This window comes from Protopterus annectens, chromosome 5.part0 (assembly GCF_019279795.1).
Source record: "Protopterus annectens isolate FY-2018-M chromosome 5.part0, PAN1.0, whole genome shotgun sequence".
In the NCBI taxonomy this organism is placed as follows: domain Eukaryota; kingdom Metazoa; phylum Chordata; order Ceratodontiformes; family Protopteridae; genus Protopterus; species Protopterus annectens.
This window is the reverse complement of record NC_056735.1, coordinates 356398683-356421676: the sequence shown is the minus strand read 5'-3', so window position 1 is coordinate 356421676 and position 22994 is coordinate 356398683. Positions and strand designations below refer to the sequence as shown.

The window sequence follows — 22994 nt, the reverse complement described above, 5'->3', positions numbered from 1 at the left end:
TGACCTCAAAAATGTACTTACTGAACCGTTAGCAGGTTAACTTGCCCCAGTGGTAACTACAGAATAGACTGCAAAGTTTACATCTCCCATAACCAGAGATTAAGTGCAAGGACTATTGGTTAAACCTCTTGGGGCAAAAAACTCTGGGGTTAGATGGTCTAACTTTGGAAAGGTACTGGGAGAGGGAGGAGCAACTTTTAACTTTTAGATTAGTCAATTGGAATTGCTAAATGAAATCCTCTAAATACGGTGAGCCTCCTACTGGAAACAGGCAGTGATCTCCTTGATTCCCAAAAAGAAACGGATATCACAATTCCAAGTTCTTATGGACCTATTTAAATTTTGAAGTAGCCCTATAAAATAACCGTTTTTACATCCAGGCTGCACCATCAATCCCTCTGCTGATAAGGATTTATTCCGGGGAGGCAAATGTATGGTAATGTTTTTAAAAATGCTGCTGCTTGTACAGAAAGTGGAAAGCCAAATGTCCCAATCTGTGATCAGTCTGGATATAGAAAAAGCCTTTGTTGGAGTTGATTGGGCCTATTTATTTAGGGTATTGGCAATGCTTCATTTTCTTCCCGGATTTGTGAAATTGCTAGAGAAAATGTATACCAGGGAACCTCACCATGTTTAAAGGTAAATGGTGAGCTTTTTGCCAGATTGTTATAGAGATGTGGACTTGTCAGGGATTTCCCTGTCCTCCCTTCTATTTGCCCTTTTATCCCTCCAACATAAAGAGAAGTAGGAGGTATGGCCTTATATGCAGATGATTTGAATGGTGTACCTTAGAGAACCAAAGTCTGACTTGAAACTTCTTTTTGGTAATTTGCACAAGTTTGGTTTTCTTTATGAATACGTAATGAATATCAAGACATAAGCATTGGCAGTTAATTATTCCCTTTCACTGAATTTAAGCGAGTGGCATCTATCTCTTTGTAGAAGTAAGGTGGTCAGATATTTGACAATCTATGTAGCAACAATAAGTGATACATTTAAGGTAAGTTATCAGTAGAGTTTTGGAAAATTGGAGCAGCGTTAATAAATAGAAATCAGTGGGCTTAGAAGTGGAGAAAAACATACAGGCAGTGCAGATATTTTCGGTTTTCATTGTATTGTATATATTTGTCCCCTAACACCAGCTAAAAAAATTTCAAGAGTTAAAACACCAGTTAATGGTATTGATATGAAGGTGGGAGAATTGGGATAAAATAACATTGCATTGGTGTGAGGTGGTCTGGAGCTCCCTGACCTTTATTTATCTTGGAGAGTAGTCAAATTGAAATGGTTTTGTCTCTGGTGTAAAAATGACATGGAAAGAAACTCTTGTGGAACCACTGGCATTTATAAGGGTGGTCCTGGCAAGTATGACTGTGGATGAAGTAATGAAGAAAGAGTTGTGTTTTCTCAAACACATTGTGGAGGCCCATAATAAACGGATGACAGATATGGTCATGGAAGATTGGACATACTTAATGATCTCAGAGTTAGACTTGCTTGTCAGGGAACACTGCTATATTTGCTCCAGTAGTTAAGCACCAAAAAATGTACAACTTGGAAGACTTTATTAAAATAACAGCATCTGTTAGCTGGGTTGGGCTTCAGGGGAAAAAATCTGCAGGTCTTGAGGATTTTTTGATGCATGTAGCTATGAGAGGGGAGTATAACAAGTTTGTTTGAAGTGGTTAGTTGGACTGACTAGCTTCCATGGCTGAAAGTGACAGGGAATGTGGTGAACTTACTCAGAATTTGCAGCCTGAGGGAATAATAGGGTATAGTTGTACCATATTACTGGAAATTAAGCAGACAGATGTTTAGCTAGGGCAGGGCGAAAGTGGTAAATTCCATCTAGATAAAAATGTAATGGGACACTATCAGCAGGTACCAGTTGGTCGGTAGTACAGTACATTACCAGTATTCTTGGAATTTCTGTATGTCACTACAGATATGAATGCTGATTACTCATTTTGTGGGCAGATTCAAGTGGCACAGGCTGTAGTAATCCATTTGATAGTCTTTAAAAGTAGAAGTAGTTTGTTTTTGTTTTGTTTTGTTTCGTTTCGTTTTCTATAAAACTTAAAAGTTGATGAGGTAGATTGAGGATAATGGTCCTGGCTTGTGAGAATCAGCAGTTCAGGGAACACACCCTTTTCAGTTCTTTTCTATTTTTGTGTACTGCTCTGTTATGAGTTGAAGGGCGCAGATCAGGAAGAACAGACCTGGGTTGCTTCTTAGGTGAGGGGTGTGCCAGAGCCAGATTGGGGAACAAACCTTTTTGCTTCTCTGCTTAGAGTTGAGGGATTATGGGGAAAGCCACTGGGTGCTAGATGAACAAGCTAATGCTCTGATGCAAATAGAGCTAATCTGGGAAAGAAACTAGCCCATATAAACAGAGATCAAAGGTGTACACTCTGCTACGATTTACTACATGTTCCCATACATTTCAAATACTCAAGTAGACGTGTTTACACAAAGATTTCTGTACATCAAATAAAATAAAAGGGATGTTTCTGAATAACTCATATGAGTGTTGGAGATATTTGGAAGGGACTCCGGGATGTGTATATACATATTTTGGGAGTGCCCACATTTATTCACATTTATGCAGTATATTCAGTCCTGTGTAAATGCAATATGGCTGGGGAGATACAACTATCAACCACATTGTTTATGTTGGGGCTTATGTAAAAAGGCCAGCTTATTATGCACCCTAAAGCTTTGCTCAGTTTGAAAATGGTGTTGATCAAAACACATGGTCACACTGAGATGGAGGAAAAGGATCCCTCCCAATTCTAGAGTTACCTACCAGTATGATACAGTTTAATGAAGTATACTTTGGTAGGTAAAACCCAGTGGTACATAAATAAGTGTGGCTTCCTTAGAAAACTTGGTCTTAGGCATCTGATAGTACAGAAAGGACAGGATAAAGAGAGAATTTAGTTAGTAAATTGGGTGAACAACTCCTAGTCTGCATATATTGCAATTGTTGGTATAGTTAAAATCCTAAATATACACACACAGTTTTATTGAAGGTTTGATTGAATGAGTTTATCTGAAAAAGTTCTGAGATTCAGCAGGATTAAAAGCGCTTAATAAAACTGGGATTTATACTGTCTACCTGAGTTGCTGTTCCTTTGTTTGTGGATTTTTTCAGAAATAGTTTTGCTTAGGTTCTATTTGTATGGTTTAGAGCTATGAAACAAATGAGGTAATCATAATGGCATATAATATGTGTGACTGCCTTATTTAGTGCATTTTATATATTATGCTGTTTATTGACACAGAGCCACAACAATACTGTGTTTAAAAAATGTAATTTTATGTTAGTTGTTTCATAGCTGCATTACTTATTTAAAAACAGAATGAGTAAAGCATTCTTCTGTATTATGAATTACTGATGAAAATAATTTGAGACAAGTAATATACAATAGGAGAATTAATAAGACAATTTTTAAGTATGGTGTAATTATTCAGTATAATAATTCATATAATTTTAAACACTTATAATGAATGTGTTGTCCTCAAGATTTTTTTTCAGAACAGATTTTGTATTGAGTCAGTCATAATATTGGTCCATTTGGTTTTCTTCCCCCTTGTAGCTGCAGCTAATAAACTCCAGTGAGCCAGGTGTAATTATGTTCAAAACTGATGCATTGAAGTGTAGAGTTGCACTGAATCCCTCAACGTACCAGACTCTACAACTAAAAGTGACACCTGAAATTACAGGTTCGTGGATTCCTGATGAGCTGCAGGTTTTAGAAAAATTTTTTGAAACAAGGGTAAGTTCAACTTATTTTAATATGTCATAATACATGCTTCACTTGTCATTTTGAAGAAACATTGAAATAAATAGACCGATTGCATTTCAGTAGGTACTTGCAGTACTTATTTATGTGTATTGTCTGTTTTAAGGTTGTAGGTCCACCATTTAAAGCCAATACACTAATTGCCTTCACCAGGTTGTTGGGAGCATCCACTAATATTCTCAGGGACTGCGTGCGAATCATGAAATTAGAGCTGGTAAACCATTTTACTTTTCTTGAAATGTGGATTTTTCTTGTGGAGCATTGCATTTAAAGCATTTATGTGAAGAATACATTGCATATGAAGGATCATGCATCAACATGTTTTTCTTTATTTAGATTTGTAAATTAGTGGAAATGGTATGTAAACAGAGTGACTTGCCTTTGCTCATCAGAACATCAGCATTGCTAACTGGATGGGGCATGGCACTTACTTAATTTTTGAAAAAGTAACCAAAGCAGTAGATAGTGGTTATACAGTATATTCAACATACCTGGACATGGCCAAGGCCTTTGACAGTATTCCCCTTGCAGACATTACTGACAAATTTGTAAATCTGAATATAAATCTGTGTGTTGTGCAGTGGATAGGTAACTTGTCTGACAGAATCCATGTGGTTATAGTTGTGCCACATCAGAAAAAAAAAAAGTTACCAGTGGTATGACACAGGGCTAAGCATTGGGCCTTCTCTTATTTGATATATATTTCTCAAATTTTAAGGCCAGCAGTCCTGCCCTGTGGTTAATGAAGTTTACGGACGTCTGTAAATTGGATGTTGCCATTCAATCTTCCACTGACTCTCATTGGCTCCAACATTAGTTAGACCATATCTGCAACTGGGGTAAGGATAGTGGTTTCACATTAAATTTAAAAAATGTAGCATAATTCATTGTGGCAAACATTTGACCATTATGTTTATGCATTAGTTTGGAAAGCCTTCTATTTGGCTCATCTAATTAACAAAGGACTCTCCACTAGCTCCAAAGAAGTTTTAGTTCCCAGACCCATTACTGAATGTAATGCACCTTTTGGCATGCTTTTTGACAAAACATATTACTCAACTTGAGAGAGGCATCAGAGTTTCCTAACTAAAAAATGTTACTGGCTTTAGAAGTCTTTAGTTATCAGGATAGAATATGCTCAGTCTCTTAATAGACTTTTCTGTGAAGATCTGTGTCTAGCCTTTGAGCCATAAAAGGTCCAACCCTCTTTGACCTACTAATCCTTGCCAGAACAAATGGTACCGTAAATAAACTGTTAAAGGAATTAAACTTTCATAAATAGATAAACATAGGCTTGCAAGATAGATTCATATTCTAACGTGTCCCTCACATCTGGAACAATCTTCCAGGACATGTTAAATTGAGTAGCACCCCTGACACTTTCAGGGTAGACTCAGGATATTGGATGTGCGACCTCACTCCCTCCTGGTCCATTTTATCCTGCCCTCCTTGATGCTGGAGGGAACTTGTGAATGTGGATTATTTGCTAGGCTTGTAATGGTCTTCACACTGATTACCTAGTACTTACCTATGAGCGTACAGTTAAGCATCAGGTGGACTTTCTTTGATTACATTGAGTGGAGTAGTTTACATCCACTGGTACTGAAAATTGACGGATTCTAGAGTTCTCACATATGTCTCCCTCTATCTGCTTCTCTTGGTAATGGTGTCACAGTTGTCATCCAGTCTAGTGGACATAAATTGTAATTTGACATTTAGGTAAATTTCCATGTGGAGAACATTTTTATTATTGTATGCATATATGACCATTCTGTTCTTATGCAAGAAGTAGAGCTGCATGTCTTTGCATGGTACCTATGAAAACATACATGTTTTTGTAAAGTTCTTGAGTATAGTTAGTGATGTATGTGTCAAAAGCATTGTCTGTGGATGTGATGTGTGGGTGCATGTTATGTGTGTGTGTGTTTGTGTGTGTGTGTGTGTGTATATATATATATATATATATATATATATATATATATATATATATATATATATATATTACTCAAAATTTGTCAACTCCCTTTTAGCTGATGCATCACAATCAATAAAATTCAGACACAAAAAAATTAAAAAAAAAAAATTACAAAAATAAGTAACATTAAGGCCATATGCGCCCACAGCCCTTACTGCTTAAATGTCCCATCTCTGATGTCACAGATTACTCAGGGGGGGGAGGCATATTTCCAATCCCTTGCATTAGAGTAATCCTCACCCAATCAATGATTACCAAACAGAACAGGTGTTGACCAAATATGGGTCGATGATTTAATAGAATCTTTACATTTATATATAGCGATAGATATCTATATCTATACACATACACTCGTGAGTATGCTTGTTATGTACATACAGGATTATGATCAGGTAGCTGATCATAAACAGCTTATTATCTGTTTGAGTCACAGCAGTGAGGAAGTCTACTAAATCCACCTAAATCACCTAAGAAGATATGCAGCCATATACATGGAATATTAATGCCACATTATTGGTTCTTTCCTGTTGAGATCCTGAAAAATCATTGTGTAATTACTTCTTATGACTTTTACATTCAGACTGTCAACCAACTAGCTACCGTCCTCCATAAAAATAAACTAAAAATTACAACATCCCCTTACTCACTCAGTACACTGGGTGATATTGCCTTTGGACTGTGACAGTCATAGATTCATAGGTGTGTACTAGGCTAATGGCCCTGGAGCCTTTAAAGCCTAGCCCATAGGATTACCCTGGCATTGTGCCACCCGATCTTAGTTCCTACTGCCTCTGTCGAGTAGAGCCACTGGAGTGATCCCCAGTGAAAATTTTCTATTTCCCATCCACTCATCAAGATTTCTCTTGAAGAGGGCCAGTGAGGTGCTCTGCCTTGACATGTAAGGGAAGTCTATTTCATAGCATGGGCCGTCTCTGGTTTATGAACCTATCCCTCCAGCATGTTCTGTTGATTGTGGTAATGAGGTTGAGTTCTCTGGACCATGTGGTGTGGCGGGATTGGGATTTCTTTAGCTATAGCATTTCTAACAGAGCTCTGGGTCAGACATGGCTTTGTAAGTCAAGCAGAGATCGCCTCTAAGTAGGCGATATGAGACAGAGGATAGTTGGAGTTTTTTGAGTCTGTCCATAGAGGACAAGTGTTTAAGGCCTAGGATCCTCTTTGTGAGGTACTTTCACGGCCTCTCCAGTTGTTGCAGGTGTCTAGTGAGGTGCATACCAAACGGGGCATTGTACTCGATGATTGGCTTAATGAGAGAAGAGCACAAGGAGACAATGACCTCTTTCTTCCTGGATGCAAAACCCTTAGTAATGAGATGTGCCACATAAAAAGACTTTCTGACCACAGTGGCAACGTGGTGCTCAAAAGAGCGGTTCCTGTCAACCTGTGTTCCCAGATCTCTTATAATGCCTTCTGTGTTCATTGGACTACCATCAATGTGGTAATTCAAGGGAACAGAGTTTTTCCCAAGGGGGACGATGACACATTTTTTGGCATTAAGCTTAAGGCCATGGTTCTGACACCAGTCGGTGTCATTGAGGCCTTTCTGTAGGATGTCAACATCACTTGGGGAGTTAATTATAGCTCCCAACTTGCAGTTGTCTGCGAAATTTGTCAGCCAGAGTCCCTTCATGTTGGTTTGGACTTCAGAGTAGATACCAAACAGGAGAGGACCCAGGACCAAACCCTGTGGAACACCACTCGTGACTGCTCAGCAGTCTGACTTGGAGTCAGCTACTTTCACACTGTGGGTTCTGTCTGTGAGCCAGTTTGCAACCCACCTAGTGATATAGGGGTTGATGCCTAGCTTAGTGAGTTTTTCTATGATTCCTGAGTGGGGAATGGTATCAAATGCCTTGGCTAGATCAAGGTAGGTTGTATGAACCACCTTGCCTTCATCCACAGCTCTGGTGACTACCCTTCACAAAACCAAACTGTGTAGGATCCAGAGTTTGGGAATTCCCTATATCCTTGTTTATTAGGTCCATTATAATGTGTTCCATAGCGATAATTCCCGGGGTCTGTAATCGCTCCTCCTTTGTGGAGAGGGATGACTGTAGCAGTGCGCCATTCGGTAGGGACAAAGCCTGAGGTAAGACTGTGATTGAGCAGGGCACACAGGAGAAGTGCCAGTTCATTCTGCAGTTCATGTAGAACACAGCCAGGGTTATTGTCAGGTCCCATAGAAGTTGTATTCTTGGCCTTGGACAGTGCTGTTTTAACCTGTGCAGCAGTGCCTGGCAATCTACTGGTATTGTGAGTCGTCCTTGGGGGGGGGGTAAAGTTAGCATTGAATCTGTTGCCCAGTATATTGGCAATATCTGTTGGCTCAGTATAGGAGGTACCATTGTGCAGTAGCTCAGAGCAAATCTGGGTATTGCTGTGGAGATTCTTTACATAACTATAGAAGGCCTTGTGGTTGTCTTTATCTGCTGCAATTCTGTTTTCATAGCTAGCTTTAGAGGATTTGATGAGGGAGCTCAACCTTTTGTTGAGGCTGATAAGGGAGTTTTTTCAGTCTTGGGACTTCGTCTTATTCCCCATCAGTTTCCTCCTTCTGTTGTAGAGTTTCATTTTGGCAGAGGACCACCAGATTGGCTTCCTTTTTTTTGAGGAGAGTGTCTTGGTTCTATTGGGTATGGCAAGATCTATGCATTTCTGTACGTGTTCGTACAGTGCTACAGTGCATTGGTATATGATTCGGTGGTCATGCAACTATACTCCATTTGCATGGGTTCTGTGAAGTTAGCCACCTCTGTTTTTAGGAGCCCAAAGTTGGCTTTGGAGAAGTTTTTCATGGTGGTTACCTTGGTGGGGGGTGGGTGGGATGTGGATTTCCAAGATGATTAGTTTGTGGCCGGATCTAACCAGGGAGGAGTTGACTATTGGTGTAGAGCAACGGTCGCCCATGTTAGTAATGACCAGGTCAAGGATGTTGCTCCCTCTAGTGGGGATAAGAATGAGCTGGTCCAGAGCATTGGAATTAATGAATTCCAGAAAGCACTGGGCAAGTGTATTGGTACATGAGTAGTTTTCCCGGTTAATGGAGGGGTATTTGAAGTCGCCCAGTATGAGAGTGTTAAGTTGGACCCTAATACTATCCAGGGTGCTTAGGAATGTGGAGTGATGAGTTTTGGGACATGGTTGGGGACCTATAGCAGGCTATGACCTGAATCGCTGTCTTACCCAATGTTAGCTGCACCTGAAGTATCTCAGATGCGTTGTGTTGGGCTACCAGTCTGGAGGTGTGCACATCCGTTATGAATATGGAAACACCACCGCCTTTGGACCTTCGGTCCAAGATTTTCTTCGTGTTTCACTGTTGCAGTCATTACATTTGGGTAATCTGCTGGCAGAATGCCCTCAGTCGGCCTGAATTCCAAAGTCTTGGGTCCTGTGTCGGTTGCTGTCTTCTCTTCCATGATGTCAGGTCATCAGGGGTATAAAACATGCAGCTGACACCATTTTCTTTAGTCTTTCTTGCCGAGCGGTGCCCGAAGCAGAAGCATTTCGCAAGTGCTGCTCGGCCGACTACTGAAATATTCGAGTTTGAGTTTCAGAACCGAAGTCTTCACTAAAGCTAAGTACCCCGTTGGGGAAATGTTTTTCTTGCTTTTTACCGATGTGAGAAAAAGTTAATAATTGTATTACTTGTGGGAAGCAAATACCTCATAAGGATTTCCATTTATACTGCATTCCTTGCCTAGGCCCTGATCACAACGTGCCTGGCTGTCGGGTTTCTGCTAGATTTAACCAACGCACTATTAAGCATCGATATATTTTTGCATCAAAGTATTTTGGAAACAGATTTAACTACCCAGAAATGTCGTCTGATAGCAATCCGACTACCGGAGTACATAAAAAACGCAAAGAAAAGGACAGAGAAAGGTAGTCGAGATCCAAAACCAACGACGAAGCTTCTCCTAAGCCAGTCACCGGTACTCAGTGAGGCACTTTCGCAGCCCCTGATACTCACTACCTTCGAGTCGCAGGCCTCTACCGACACCCATGTGGTGTCCGGCATGCCGCAAGATATTCAAGGTATTGGACCAACGGATGTATCTCCTTCGGATGGGTCCAGAGCCGCTGAGCAGGCACCGGCTTCTGAGGGTGTATTCAGACCTCAACATTTGTATATCAAACCGACGACAGCTGCAAAACCAAAGACAAAAGCAACTTCTAAAACTAAAAAACCGACGCATGAGCCATGTGCACAGGCCTCTATGCCTAAAAAACAGATGATCAAAATGGCTGAAGACCTTATTACCTTGATCAGGGGTACCCATCCCCCTCCAGATAAGAGGCCAAGGCAAGACACTGATTATGAATCTTCAAATCAGGTTTCTGTTTCTTCTGATTCCTTTTCTGATCAGGAATTATGTATATCTCCCTATGAGGATTCTGATGCTGAAGAGTCTATTCCATCTGCATCTCCTCCTGAGGATTATTCATTTGGAGAAACCTTGCATACTTTGAGGGAGCATTTTCACTGGGAGAGTCAAGACTTCTCCGACTCAAAAAAAGAGTCTCAGGGATTTCCTTCTTCTCCCTCAGCACAAGCCTTTAGCCATTCCTCCTGTTTTAGACATTGTGGATGATGTGTTTTCGGTGTCAAGCTTGACCCCTTACTCCTTACCTCCGGCTCCCAGTAAGCCTGACAGATGTTACAGGGTCCCTGACATACATATATTTTTATTTAGAAACCCTGCTTCTGATCCTGAAACTATTTCAGAGGGTCCAAAGGGAGTTAAGGCCTCAACAGCAGAAAGTCCTACCCACTCTGACAGAGATTCAAGGGCACTAGACAGATGGGGAAAAAAGGTTTATACATCTGCAACCTTGGCAATCAGGGCCTTAAATTGTCAATTTCATATGCTTAAGTACCAACAACATGTTATGGGATTGCTGAAACAGAACATGATGTTGATTTCAGAATGTGCAAAAAATAAAGAATTGCAGGAATTATTGCATGCAGCTGAACAAGTTGGAAAGCATACTTTGCAATGTGGTTTTGATTCCTTAGAGGCCTCCTGCAGGGCCGCAGTTTCAGGATCTGTTATTAGGACGCATGTCTGGTTAAAGGAACAAAATTTGCCTGATCATGTTAAAGCTAAATTGCTAGATGTACCTTTACAGCATGATTCTCTGTTTGGTATTAAGGCAGACGAGGTTTTAAAGAAAATGAAAGATAAAGCTAAGTCTATGCAAACTGTGAAAGACTTCTTACAAGTGCAGCCACCAAGATTCAGTAGACACTGGCCTACAAAAAATTGGTCCTTTCCTGTGTCAGACAGAGCTCAAAGGGGCAAATCCAGACGCCCTAAGGGTTCCAGATACCAGGCGCAAGATTCATACAGGTCAAAACAATGGGGTGCTTCCACCTCCAAAACTGGAGGAGATAAAGCGCAAACCTACAGAAAGCAATCCCAATGACTTCCCTCTGCCTACACCAAGGACTTATCTTTTGGCAGCACCCATAGGGGGAAAATTAGCACTTTTTGCTCAAAATCGGCAGTTAATAACCCAGGACAAGTGGGTACTAAACATCTTATCACAGGCATACACATTCCATTTCCACACTCTGCCAATGGCAAATGGTTGGCCAGATCTGCCAAAAAATCAATGGGCAGAGGCACAGAAACAGGTTACGCCCCTCATGGATATGTGGGCCATTCATACTGTACCAGAACAGGAAAAAGGACAAGGTTTTTACTCTACTGTTCTTGGCACGCAGGAAGGACAAAGACTGGCGGCCAATACTGGATTTATCGATTCTGAACACATACCTGGATATTCCAAAATTCAAAATGCTGACTTTGCAGCAGCTTCTGCCCAGGCTGGACATGAATGCTTGGCTGGTGACTTTAGACCTAGAAGAGGCATACTTGCATGCCCCAATAAGACAATCATGCAGAAGATACCTCAGATTCAAGGCTGGCTTAATGCATTACCAATTCTGTGCACTGCCCTTTGGCTTATCTACTGCACCCAGGGTCTTTACAAAGTGCCTGGCACCAGTAATTGCATTTTGCAGACAAAGAAGTATGCAAATATATCCTTACTTGGACGACTGTCTCATTCAAGCAGAGAACAAGGACACTCTTTTTCGACACCTGGCATTTGTGAAAAGGCTTCTAACATGCCTAGGGTACACAATAAATGAAAAGAAATCACAACTGGTACCCTCTCGAAAGATAATATTCCTGGGTGCAAGCTTGGATACAACTGCCCAGATGGCATACCTCACACCAGACAAGCAAAGGCAACTGACTGCTTACTTCAAACTGATGACAACAAAAACCCAGTCTTCTGCAAGGCAAATTCTGCAGGCTCTGGGCTTCATGGCATCCTGCATCCTACTAATTCCATATGCAAGACTGCATATGAGGAAACTTCAATGGTACCTAAAAAGTTTATGGAGTCAACATTCACACCGTCTGGAAACAATGATTCCTCTCATTCCCTGCCTGCAACAGGAGTTTCTATGGTGGGCAAAGGCATGTCACCAAAACATGGGACTGCCCTTCACTCTACCCCATGCCAGCCAAACCTTAACAACAGACGCATCAGATTATGTCTGGGGGGCCCACATGGCAGGAAGATGCATTCAAGGCTTATGGACACCAAAACAAATGCATCTACATATCAACCAGAAAGAGATGCTAGCTGTTCAAAATGCCCAAACAGCCTTCAAGGACTTACTTCATCCATGACAACTACTGATAAAGACGGACAGCACCACAGTCATGTGGTATATAAACAAGCAAGGGGGCACACACACTCATACCCCCTTGGCACATTAGCCATGGCACTGTGGGACACAGCTATGACCTACCAAATACATCTTCAGGCTCAATTCCTGCCAGGAAAACAAAACACTCTGGCAGACGATTTAAGCAGAAACCTTATGGATCCTCACGAGTGGAAACTAAATCCACAAGTCTTCAGCATGATAACAGAGAAATGGGGGAGCCCAGACATAGATCTATTTGCCTGTTCTCAAAATTATCATTTGAAAAGATTCTGCACAAGGACTTATCACAGACAAGCATGGAAATTGGACGCCCTATCTTTCAGTTGGAAAAACCTTTCGGTTTACGCCTTTCCTCCTCTGCCTCTTCTACCCAAGGTCCTCCTAAAAGTCAGACAAGAGAAGCCAGAGATGATATTAATTGCCCTGGACTGGCCCCGGCAATACTGGTACCCAATCCTAAGGAACATGGCTCAATACCCAGCTTGGACCTTGCCTCAAAGACCACAACTACTGTCCCAGCAAAACAATCAGATCCTGCAAAACCAACTACAGACTCTGAACCTGGCAGCATGGCTAATTATGTAGTCATACAAACAACACCTCTCAGTAAAGCTGTGATGGATGTCATTTTGGAAGCCAGAAGGCCTAGTACTAGAAAATCTTATGCTGACAAATGGAAGAGATTCTGTGCTTGGAATCAAGCACAAGGAACTGATACAGCAGAACCAAATATTCCTCAGATATTACAATACTTAACTGAGATGCTTGACAAAGGCCTGTCTTTCTCATCAATCAAAATCCATGCCTCTGCCATTTCGGCTCATTACAATACAGAGCCACCAATCTTTTCTCATCCTTTACTAAAGCAGTATCTTAGAGGAGCCAAAAATGTAAGGCCTCCTGGAAGATCACCATTACCTGCATGGGACCTCAATTATGTGTTGGAAAAGCTCACCCTGCCTCCATTTGAACCAGCTGCTTCCGCTGATCTAAAGTTCTTATGGAAAACGGCTCTGCTACTAGCAAGTACTTCAGCAAGAAGCATTTCAGAGCTCTAGGCCCTCATGGCTGTGTAGAGCCTTTTATCATTTTTTACCCAGACAGGGTGTCTCTGAGGACAAATCTTACTTTTATGCCTAAGGTGGTTTCCAGTGTGGCTCTTAACCAAACAATTCATCTGCCAACTTTTTATCCAAATGCACAGAACAAGGGGGAGAGAATTCTGCATTCCTTGGACGTACACAGACAGCTAAGATTCTACTTGAGCAGGACAAAAGCTCTAAGAAAAACTTAGTAATTACTAGTGTCGTATGCTGCAGGATCAGAAGGAAAGGCTATTTCAGAGCAGACAATTTCAAAGTGGATAAAGCCACTGCATCAGTTTCTGCTACTTACATCATGGTAAACCTGTGCCCAAGGGCATTAGGTCTCATTCCACCAGAGCTGCAGCTACTTCAGCAGCCTTTCTCAGATGAGTACCAACCAAAGACATTCTAGAGGCTGCTACTTGGAGTTCTGTTCACACCTTTACAAAGCATTACCATTTGCCTCTCTACTCTAAGTCCAGGGCAGGCTTTGCCACTGCAGTGGTGCAGGACCTTATAGCCACACCTAATGCTGTTTATCTCCAGCCTCCCAACCATAGATTTGGGATTCTACCCAAATGTAATGACTGCAACAGTGAAACACGAAGAACATAGTACAGTTGTGTACACTTACTATAAATGTAGATGTTCGAGTGTATTCACTGTTGCAGTCCAGGTTACCCTCCCGCCATCCCCCTGTCATTCTGAAGTTTATCTTTCCTTCTCTATCTTCTACAACCTATGTGGTGTATTTGCTTGTAGATGAAGGTGAAGTTTATATTGTTGCATGTGTGTACGTATATATATATATATATATATATATATATATATATATATAATTTTGCTACCTTTTTGGAGGCACCATAATTTTGCTACTTTTTTGGAGGCACCTGACATCGGGGGCAAGAAAAACGAAAGAAAATGGCGTTGGCTGCATGTTTTATACCTCTGATGACCTGACGTCATGGAAGAGAAGACAGCCACCGACGCAGGACCCATGACTCTGGAATTCAGGCCGACTGAGGGCAACCTGCCAGCAGATTACCCAAATGTAATGACTGCAACAGTGAATACACTCGAACATCTACTTTTATGGTAAGTGTACACAACTGTACTTTCTGGGGCCGAAAGGTATGGAATGAGTTTATAGCCTGGTAGTGCAGGGGTGCTTTCTGCTGCCTTGAACCAGGTCTCTGTTACAGCACAAATGTCGATGTTCTCCATTTTAAGGAGTTCTTCAAGCGAGTGCATTTTGAGATTTACACTTCTAGCATTGAGCAGCATAACTCTCAGATTGCATTTGTTTGTAGCTGTTACTGTGGTAATTTGGTCTTTGGAGCACAACCTAAAAAAGGCACTATAGGGGCGGCAAGAGCATTGGCCAGTATCCAGAAGCCCAGGGGTGACAGATGCAGGCCATCTCTGGCAAAGCATCAAGGTCTGTCAGTCATGTCATCCCAGGCAGACAGATACTGGTTCCCCTTAGAATGACACCGGAAACTTAGTTGCTGAAATCAATCATTTTTCTGCTTGTACTGTGGTATCATTCTGGGTGATGGTAGGATGCTGCTCAGGGCTAGGGTCATACCTACCTGGGCTACATAATCCAAGAGCTCCTCCATGTCTCTTTTCATGTAGACCAGGGAGGTATGTCTCAGGTCATTCACACCCACATGTACAATGACAGTCATATTTGTACCTGTTGTTGAGTGACCTGAGTGCGTGCATTGTGGCGGATCCTGGCACCTGACAGGCAGCTGACTGTTACTTTCTCCTTATTCAGTCTAGTGAATGGGACATCAGTGTGCCTCACTTTCGATTCACCTGTGAATAGTGTGTTGGGCATGCTGCTTTGCCTTAGGGGCTTTGGTTAAATGGTGCACTGTTTAGGAGAGTTATGTGTCTCGTGATTAGTGTTGTGGTGGTTTGGTCCATTTCTGCCTTGGTGGTCACTGCTTTTTGGGTAGATTTTTGAGAGCCTTCGCAAAGGTGCGTGTGTGGTTTGTGTTTTTATTTGAAGGCAGTGCTGGTGTGTGTTCTGGAGAACTTTGTGTTCCAGGTGGTGTGGTGCAAGTGTTGACCTCCTCTTGACCAGCTATTACAGTCTTGGCTGGAGAGTGTGGCTTCCAATTTGGATATATATAAGTGCATCTCTCACAAGTCTTAGTGCTATGAGGTAGGAGGAGAGGGTTGTCAGTGTACATGAGGAAGTTGCTACATTGCCTCAGGATGCCTAAGTTCACCAGGTTAATAGGAGAAAGCACAGGGAACTGACCTTTAGACATGCCTGGAGGGGTGGTCATTAATAAATACTGGAGCCGTTTCCTTGTAGAACGTTTAGTGCTTGTAGCACTTTTGTGTGCTACAATAATTGCTACAAGAAGTCTGGTAAAGTGCTAAACTAATAAGCTAGTAAAAGTGCAGTAGAGGAGAGAACTAACAGATTTAAGGGAAAAATTGAAGAGCAGACTTTGGCACCGCTCAGAAGCTTACAAACAATCCTGAATACAGCAAATCTGTATCTGGACTAGATTAGTTACAGGAAAGGTGAGAAACAAGCGCAGGTGTGGACTTTTAAACCAGAAAGTTGAAAGAGATGGAATAAAAACTGCCCAAATGGCCAATAAGCTACAATTTCTGGGCCAGAAGCCACTTCTCCTATGGTAGATAGGCTACTTAGTGCTTACCACACCCACTGATAAGCTGCAAGGCTTCCCTCCAACACAGAAATGCTTGCGGGGCTCAGAAGCTTATAAACAGTCCTGGATACAGCAAGTCTGTACCTGGACTAGACTAGTAACAGGAAAAGTAGGAAACACGCGCAAATGCGGGCTTTTAATCCATAAAGTTGAAAGAGATGGAAAAACTGCCCAAACAGCCAATAAACTACAATTTCTGGGCCAGAAAACCACTCCTCTCGTGGTAGATAGGCTACATAGTGCTTACCACTCTCACTGATGAGCTAGAAGGTTTTCATCCAACACAGAAAGGCTTGGGGGGCTCAGAAGCTTGCAAACAGTCCTGGATACATCAAATCTGTATCTGGACTAGACTAGTTACAGGAAAGGTGGGAAACGAGCGCAAATGTGGGCTTTTAATCCATAAAGTTGAAAGATATGGAAAAACTGCCCAAACAACCAATAAACTACAATTTCTAGGCTAGAAACCACTCCTCTTGTGGTAGATAGGCTACATAGTGCTTACCACTCTCACTGATAAGCTAGAAGGCTTTCATCCAACACAGAAAGGCTTGGGGGCTCAGAAGCTTGCAAACAGTCCTGGAATACAGCAAATCTGTATCTGGACTAGACTAGTTACAGAAAGGCGGGAAACAAGTGCAAATGCGGGCTTTTAAACCAGAAAGTTGAAAGAGATGGAAAAACTGCCCAAACAGCCAATAAACTACAATTTCTGGACCAAAAGCCAATCCTCTTGTGGTAGATAGGCTAACCTAGTGCTTTCCACTCCCAGTGATAAGCTAGAAGGCTTCTCTCCAACACAGAAAAGCTTGGGGGGCTCAGAAGCTTACGAACAGTCCTGGATACAGCAAATCTGTATCTGGGCTAGACTAGTTACAGGAAAGGCAGGAAACAAGGTTAGATATTTTTTTTCAGAAAGCAGCTAAAACAGCACTAAAAACAATTCAAGTGCAGTGCAAGCTAGCACACTTGAGTGTGCAGCAGTTGTCTTCTTTCGGCTGCTCCCGTTAGGGGTCACCACAGCAGTTCAACTGTTTCCATTTCTTCCTGTTCTCGGCATCTTGCCCTGTCACACCAACCACCTGCATGTCCTCTCTCACCACATCCATAAACCTTATCTTAGGCCTTCCTCTTTTCCTGTTACCTGGCAGCTTCATCCTTAGCATCTTTTTCCCAATATACTCTGCTTCCCTCCTCAGCATGTCCAAACCAACGTAATCTTGCCTCTCTGGCTTTGTCTCCAAACCTTCCAACCTGGGCTGACCCTCCTAATATACTTATTCCTAATCCTGTCCATCCTCATCACACCTAGTGCAAATCTTAACATCTTCAACTCTGCCATGTCAAGCTTTGACTCCTGCCTTTTTGTCAATGCCACTGTCTCCAACCCATATAACATAGCTGGTCTCACAACCCTCTTGTAGACCTTCCCTTTCACTCTTACTCGTCTGTCAGAAATCACTCCTGACACTCTTCTCCACCTACTCCATCCTGCCTGTACTCTATTCTTCACCTCTCTTCCACACTCACCATTACTCTGAACTGTTGATCCCAAGTATTTAAACTCATTCACCTTCGTGACCTCTACTCCCTACATCCTCACCATTCCTCTATCCTCCCTCTCATTCACGCACATATATTCTTAGTCCTGCTGACCTTCATTCCTCTTCTCTCTAGAGCATATCTCCACCTCTCCAGGGTCACCTCCACATGTTCCCTACTCTCACTACAGATCGCAATGTCATCTGCAAGCGTCATAGTCCATGGGGACTCCTGTCTGATCTCTTTTGTCAACCTTTCCATCACCATTGCAAATAAGAAAGGGCTCAGAGCTGATCCTTGATGTAATCCCACCTCCACCTTAAACACATCCGTCACTCCCACCGCAGCCCTCACCGCTGTCACACTACCCTCGTACATATCCTGTACCACTCTTACATACTTCTCTGACACTCCCGCCTTCCTCATACAATACCCTCTCTAGGCACTCTGTCATATGCTTTCTTTAAATCCACAAAGACACAATGCAACTCCTCCTGACCTTCTCTGTACTTCTCCATCAATGCTCTCAGAGCAAACATCGCATCTGTAGTGCTCTTTCCTGGCATGAAACCATACTGCTGATCACTAATCATCACCTCCCTTCTTAACCTAGCTTCCACTACTCTTTCCCATAACTTCATGCTGTGACTGATCAATTTAATCCCCCCTCTGTAGTTACTACAGCTCTGCACATCACCCTTATTCTTAAAAATTGGTACCAAAACACTTTTTTTCCATTCCTCAGGCATCCTCTCACTTTCAAAGATTTCATTAAACAATCTAGTTAAAAACTCCACTGCCATTTCACCTAAACACCTCCATGCTTCCACGGGTATGTCATCTAGACCAGCAGCCTTTCCATTCTTCATCCTATTCATAGCTATCTTTACTTCCTCCTTGCTAATCCACTGCACTTCATGATTAACTTTCCATACATCATCCAACCTTCTCTCCCTCTCATTCTCTTCATTCATCATCAGCCCCTTAAAGTACTCTCCATCTGCTCAACACACATTATTAAGCAAGTACAGTTTAAATAAATGCAGTTGATTCAAAATGTATTCTGAATTGAATTCAGTTGTTGTTTTATTCAACTCTGAACAGTTAAGAAGTGCCAAAAAATATACTTATCAGCTGAGAAGCACACTCAGCACTCAGAACACAAGCAGATTTTTTTTTGTAAAGTGCAAGGGGAGGAAGGGGGAGCAGAAGATCATTCAAGGTTAAGAACGTAAGTGGGTTGGCCTCAAATGTTCTCTCTGTATTAGGTAGAATGAACACTAGACTGGGAGGAGTGTCCCAGATCAAATTTACAGTAGAGGCGGACAACTGCAAAGCCACCAACTATACAAACACCACAGGAATAGCCAGTTTCAGAAACAAAAAAAAACACTGCTGGAAAATATATAAAATAATTCAGTCAGCAAATATACAAAATAATTCAATCAGACAGAAAATTAAGACAATGCAGAAACTCTGAAAAGTTAAAGTTCCAAGAACTGTACTGATCAGCGATTATATTTCCAGATTGTTTGAGAGCACTCTTCATTCAGAACACAAGGAGCTTCTAACAGTGTATGCACCCTATAATCAGGCAGTAGAAGAGAAGAAAACTCTGTAAAGCAGTCCCAGCAAACTAGAATAAAATTCCAGTGGAAATCTAACTTTCCAAGATGGGTGCGCAGTGGTAACAGCTTAATTTCAGTACTCCCAATGTGAAAACAAGAAACTGATAGATAAGGACCAGTAAGTCTTCCCGTTTTAGTAAAATTCATTTACTGGCTAGTTAAGTACACTGCCTGGATGGCAGCAAAGAAGAAACACGAAGAGCCTGAAAGAAAATAAACTACAAAAGGTGAAGAGAAAACACTGATTGGGAAGAATCCTACAGTTGTTTAGTAAAAAGCAATCCAGGCTCAAGCTCTGGTAAAAGAAATGGCTTCCAGTAATATAGAGCAAAAAAATAAGTCCAATGTGCTCAAAATTTATTAAATATTGAAGGAGTTAATCAGATTAAATAACAAAAATCTGGAAAAAATCAGAAGAAGCTGTAAACAGGAAAATGCAAAAATCAGAAGTCAAAATGAAGAAAAGGCTGACTATGAGACTGCTCAAGAAGATCTCTTTCAATAAATGGAATTACAGGACAGATCACGCAGAGAAAACCTGAGATTGTCTGGTATACCATAGAAACTGGAATGAACAGACTATTTACTGTATAAAATTACAAATATGTAACTAGAATGTCTATTCTGCAGTAGGCTTTGTTAATTGAAAGGGCACACAGTATGTATGCTTCAAACCTGCACACGAGAAAGCAGTCGAGACCTGTATTAGTAAAGATGCAATTGTCCTTGCAGAAAGAGTTGATACTGACAACACTGTGGTAGAAGGGTAAAGTACTAAAAATTAGGCATATTGCAATATTTGTGGAAAATGAATATTCACTGTACAGGGCAAAAGAGAAGCAAATTTATCCCAGCAGTCAGGAAATGTTGAGAGGCAGGTGTGTGATTCAAGCTGCTGTATCCAGCCATCTTCAGAATATTTTTACTTTAAGGATCAAAGTCATTTTTGATGTGGAACAGGCTAAGGAACAGTTACAAAAGTTTGTCCAACAAAAACAGAAGTATACCCCACTTCATGTCATTAATGTTTGGAAGGACACTAAGAGTTAAAGAAACGAAAAAAGTAAAGGAAACTGTAAGTAAAACATTTTTTGATCTTTACAGTATTTGTATAAAACATTTAATATAAATTGCAAGTTATATAGTAAAGCATTTTCAGTGATCATTGTATGTGATAAAGATACTTAAAGTAAGTACTTTTTTAGTTTTTAGAAATGTACGCATTACAATATAAAAGAGAGAAAAGGCTAGACAAAAGCACATTTAATAAGCTGTAATCTTGGGTTGTTGGGATGGGGAAGTGCATTGATTACAGTATATGCAGAGATGAAATGTTTCCTTTTAATTTTGCATAGGTGAATGACTAGATTAATATCCTTGGCTTAATGTAATGACAGTTTTGCTATTTTTTTTTTAAATGAGAGACCACAATGTAATGAATAGTTTCCTTTAGCAAATGCATAGTGTGAGCTGAGAATTGGAAACTGAGGGCAGCTGGACATGCTGTTATATTTCCTAGGAAACTAGCTGACTAAAAGTAAAGGCAATAAATTGAGAGATCTGGACATTGTTTACTGAGAGAGATATAAGATTAAAAGTACAGGAACAAAGAGCACAATAAAAAATAGTTTAAAATTATTGGAATAAGCAATAGCTTTATCTGTTAACTTAATACTTTAAAAAAATTACTAGTACAGTGTATAATGTAGTTTTATTTAAAGATGGCCAGTGCACTTTTTTCTTAAGGTGACAGTTAATGTTTTGTGAAAGCATGCAAATATCTTCACATTAGGGAGGAGAATAAAGCTAAAACAAGAACAAACAGCAATTAGTTTAAGTTGGAGCACAAACTGTAAAGTGCTTTAGCATGCTTAATCTGGGTGCAACTGTCAGTATGGGATAATTATTCCTATCAGAAGGGTTAAACTTTGTACATAGTTTTGTATGTTTCTTTTAGTTACTAGGTTATATGGATGTTCTGGAGGTGTGTTCAGTTCTTTTGTTTGAGGGTTTTCATTAAGACAGAAAGTTTTGTAAATGTGACATGGTTAAATTGGAGATGACAAGAAACAACTGTATAAAGGAACAGCCTGCCAAACATTAGTGGGTGCATGTAACACAAAAAAATGGAAACATTTAAAAAAGCTGTCATATGCACTAGATGGGAATAATAACTTCTTATCATAATGGCTACACTAAACATATTATTTTGGAATGTGGATGACCTCACAGGTATAAACAAAAAGGCAAGATTATTAAATTATATTAAGTAATGAAGAGTGCAAGTAGCAGTGCTACAGGAGACACACTTGGAAAGAAGTGAGCATGTGGATTTGGTAAAGAAAGGATTTCAGGATGGATATTCAACAGAGGATCAGGGACAAAGGAAAAGGGAAGTACTTGTACTAATTGCTAGAGGAGCTCAAGAGGAAAACAAAGGTGGTGATTGTAGATTTGTCCTAGTAAGGTTTACTGGCAAGGAAGGAGGATTACACTGGCATGTATTTGTATTCCATCTAAAACTGCTGTTATGGAGCGTAAGAAAATGCTTTGAGAAATAATCAGCTTTTCACAGGGAATATTACTGGTAGGTGGGGACTTGTTTTACAACAGTGAGGAGGTGTCTGGGGACCTAGAAGGGAAATATATAACAAAAGAGGGTAGATTTCTGAAGAAATTTATTAAAATATGTGGTATGGAAGACATGAATTCAGTAGTAGGAACTTTGAGAGAATCTACATATTATTCCAAAGTACAGTAACTGGGCTAGACTAGATAGAAATTTTATTTCACAAGAACATGTATTTAATTGAAAGCTTTGACACACATTCAATAACTGTTTCAGTTCATGTGCCAATAAATGGTAGAATAAAAATGCAAGGTAATGAATTAAAACACTGGCGCTTCCCCACATTCCTGTTAAAAGCAGAGGAGTTTAAGGAATGGGTAGTGAAAATTATTTGAGAGTTATTAAGGAAGATAGGAATTTCTTCAGAAGTTACAACTAGTTGTATGTCTTTCGGCTTATCCTGCGTATGGGGTCGCCACAGCAGAACTCTGGTCCACTAATGATTGGCACTTGATTTTTACAGAGTTGAGTTGCCAGCCTGACGCCCAACCTTCAAAGAAGGCACACTTATTCACGCACGCACCTACCTGCATGTCTTTAGACGTCATTTGACCATGGGAGGACATGCAGACTCCACACAGAAGGCGCTTCAGCCGAGAATCAAACAGGAGAACCTCTTGCTGTGAGGCGACAACACTAACCGCTGCACCACCATGGCCCTTAGAAGTTACAGCTAGTTAGTGGGATAAATTGAATGTGGATTTTAAAAATGGGGTAGAAGTAAAAGAAAAAGAGAGATGGTTAAGAAGTAACAAGAGGGGCTGACAAAGTATTGCAGAATAAGGGGGATCTCTCTGAACAAGAAGAGGCACAATTGCAGAGTGCTAAACAGAATGTAAGAGAGTAGCTAGACAATAT

The 22994-nt window shown here is 40.9% G+C and overlaps 1 protein-coding gene across 1 annotated transcript in view; it reads left to right on the top strand.

Annotated features, from left to right (window-relative positions):
• The window catches only part of MED14 (mediator complex subunit 14), a 1872212-nt gene that overhangs the window by 1717786 nt on the left and 131432 nt on the right, over window positions 1-22994 (top strand). Inside the window, exons 24-25 of the mRNA XM_044071834.1 lie at window positions 3600-3779; window positions 3913-4020. Of these exons, the coding sequence (XP_043927769.1) occupies window positions 3600-3779; window positions 3913-4020 (288 nt within the window). The remainder of the gene's footprint in view (window positions 1-3599; window positions 3780-3912; window positions 4021-22994) is intronic.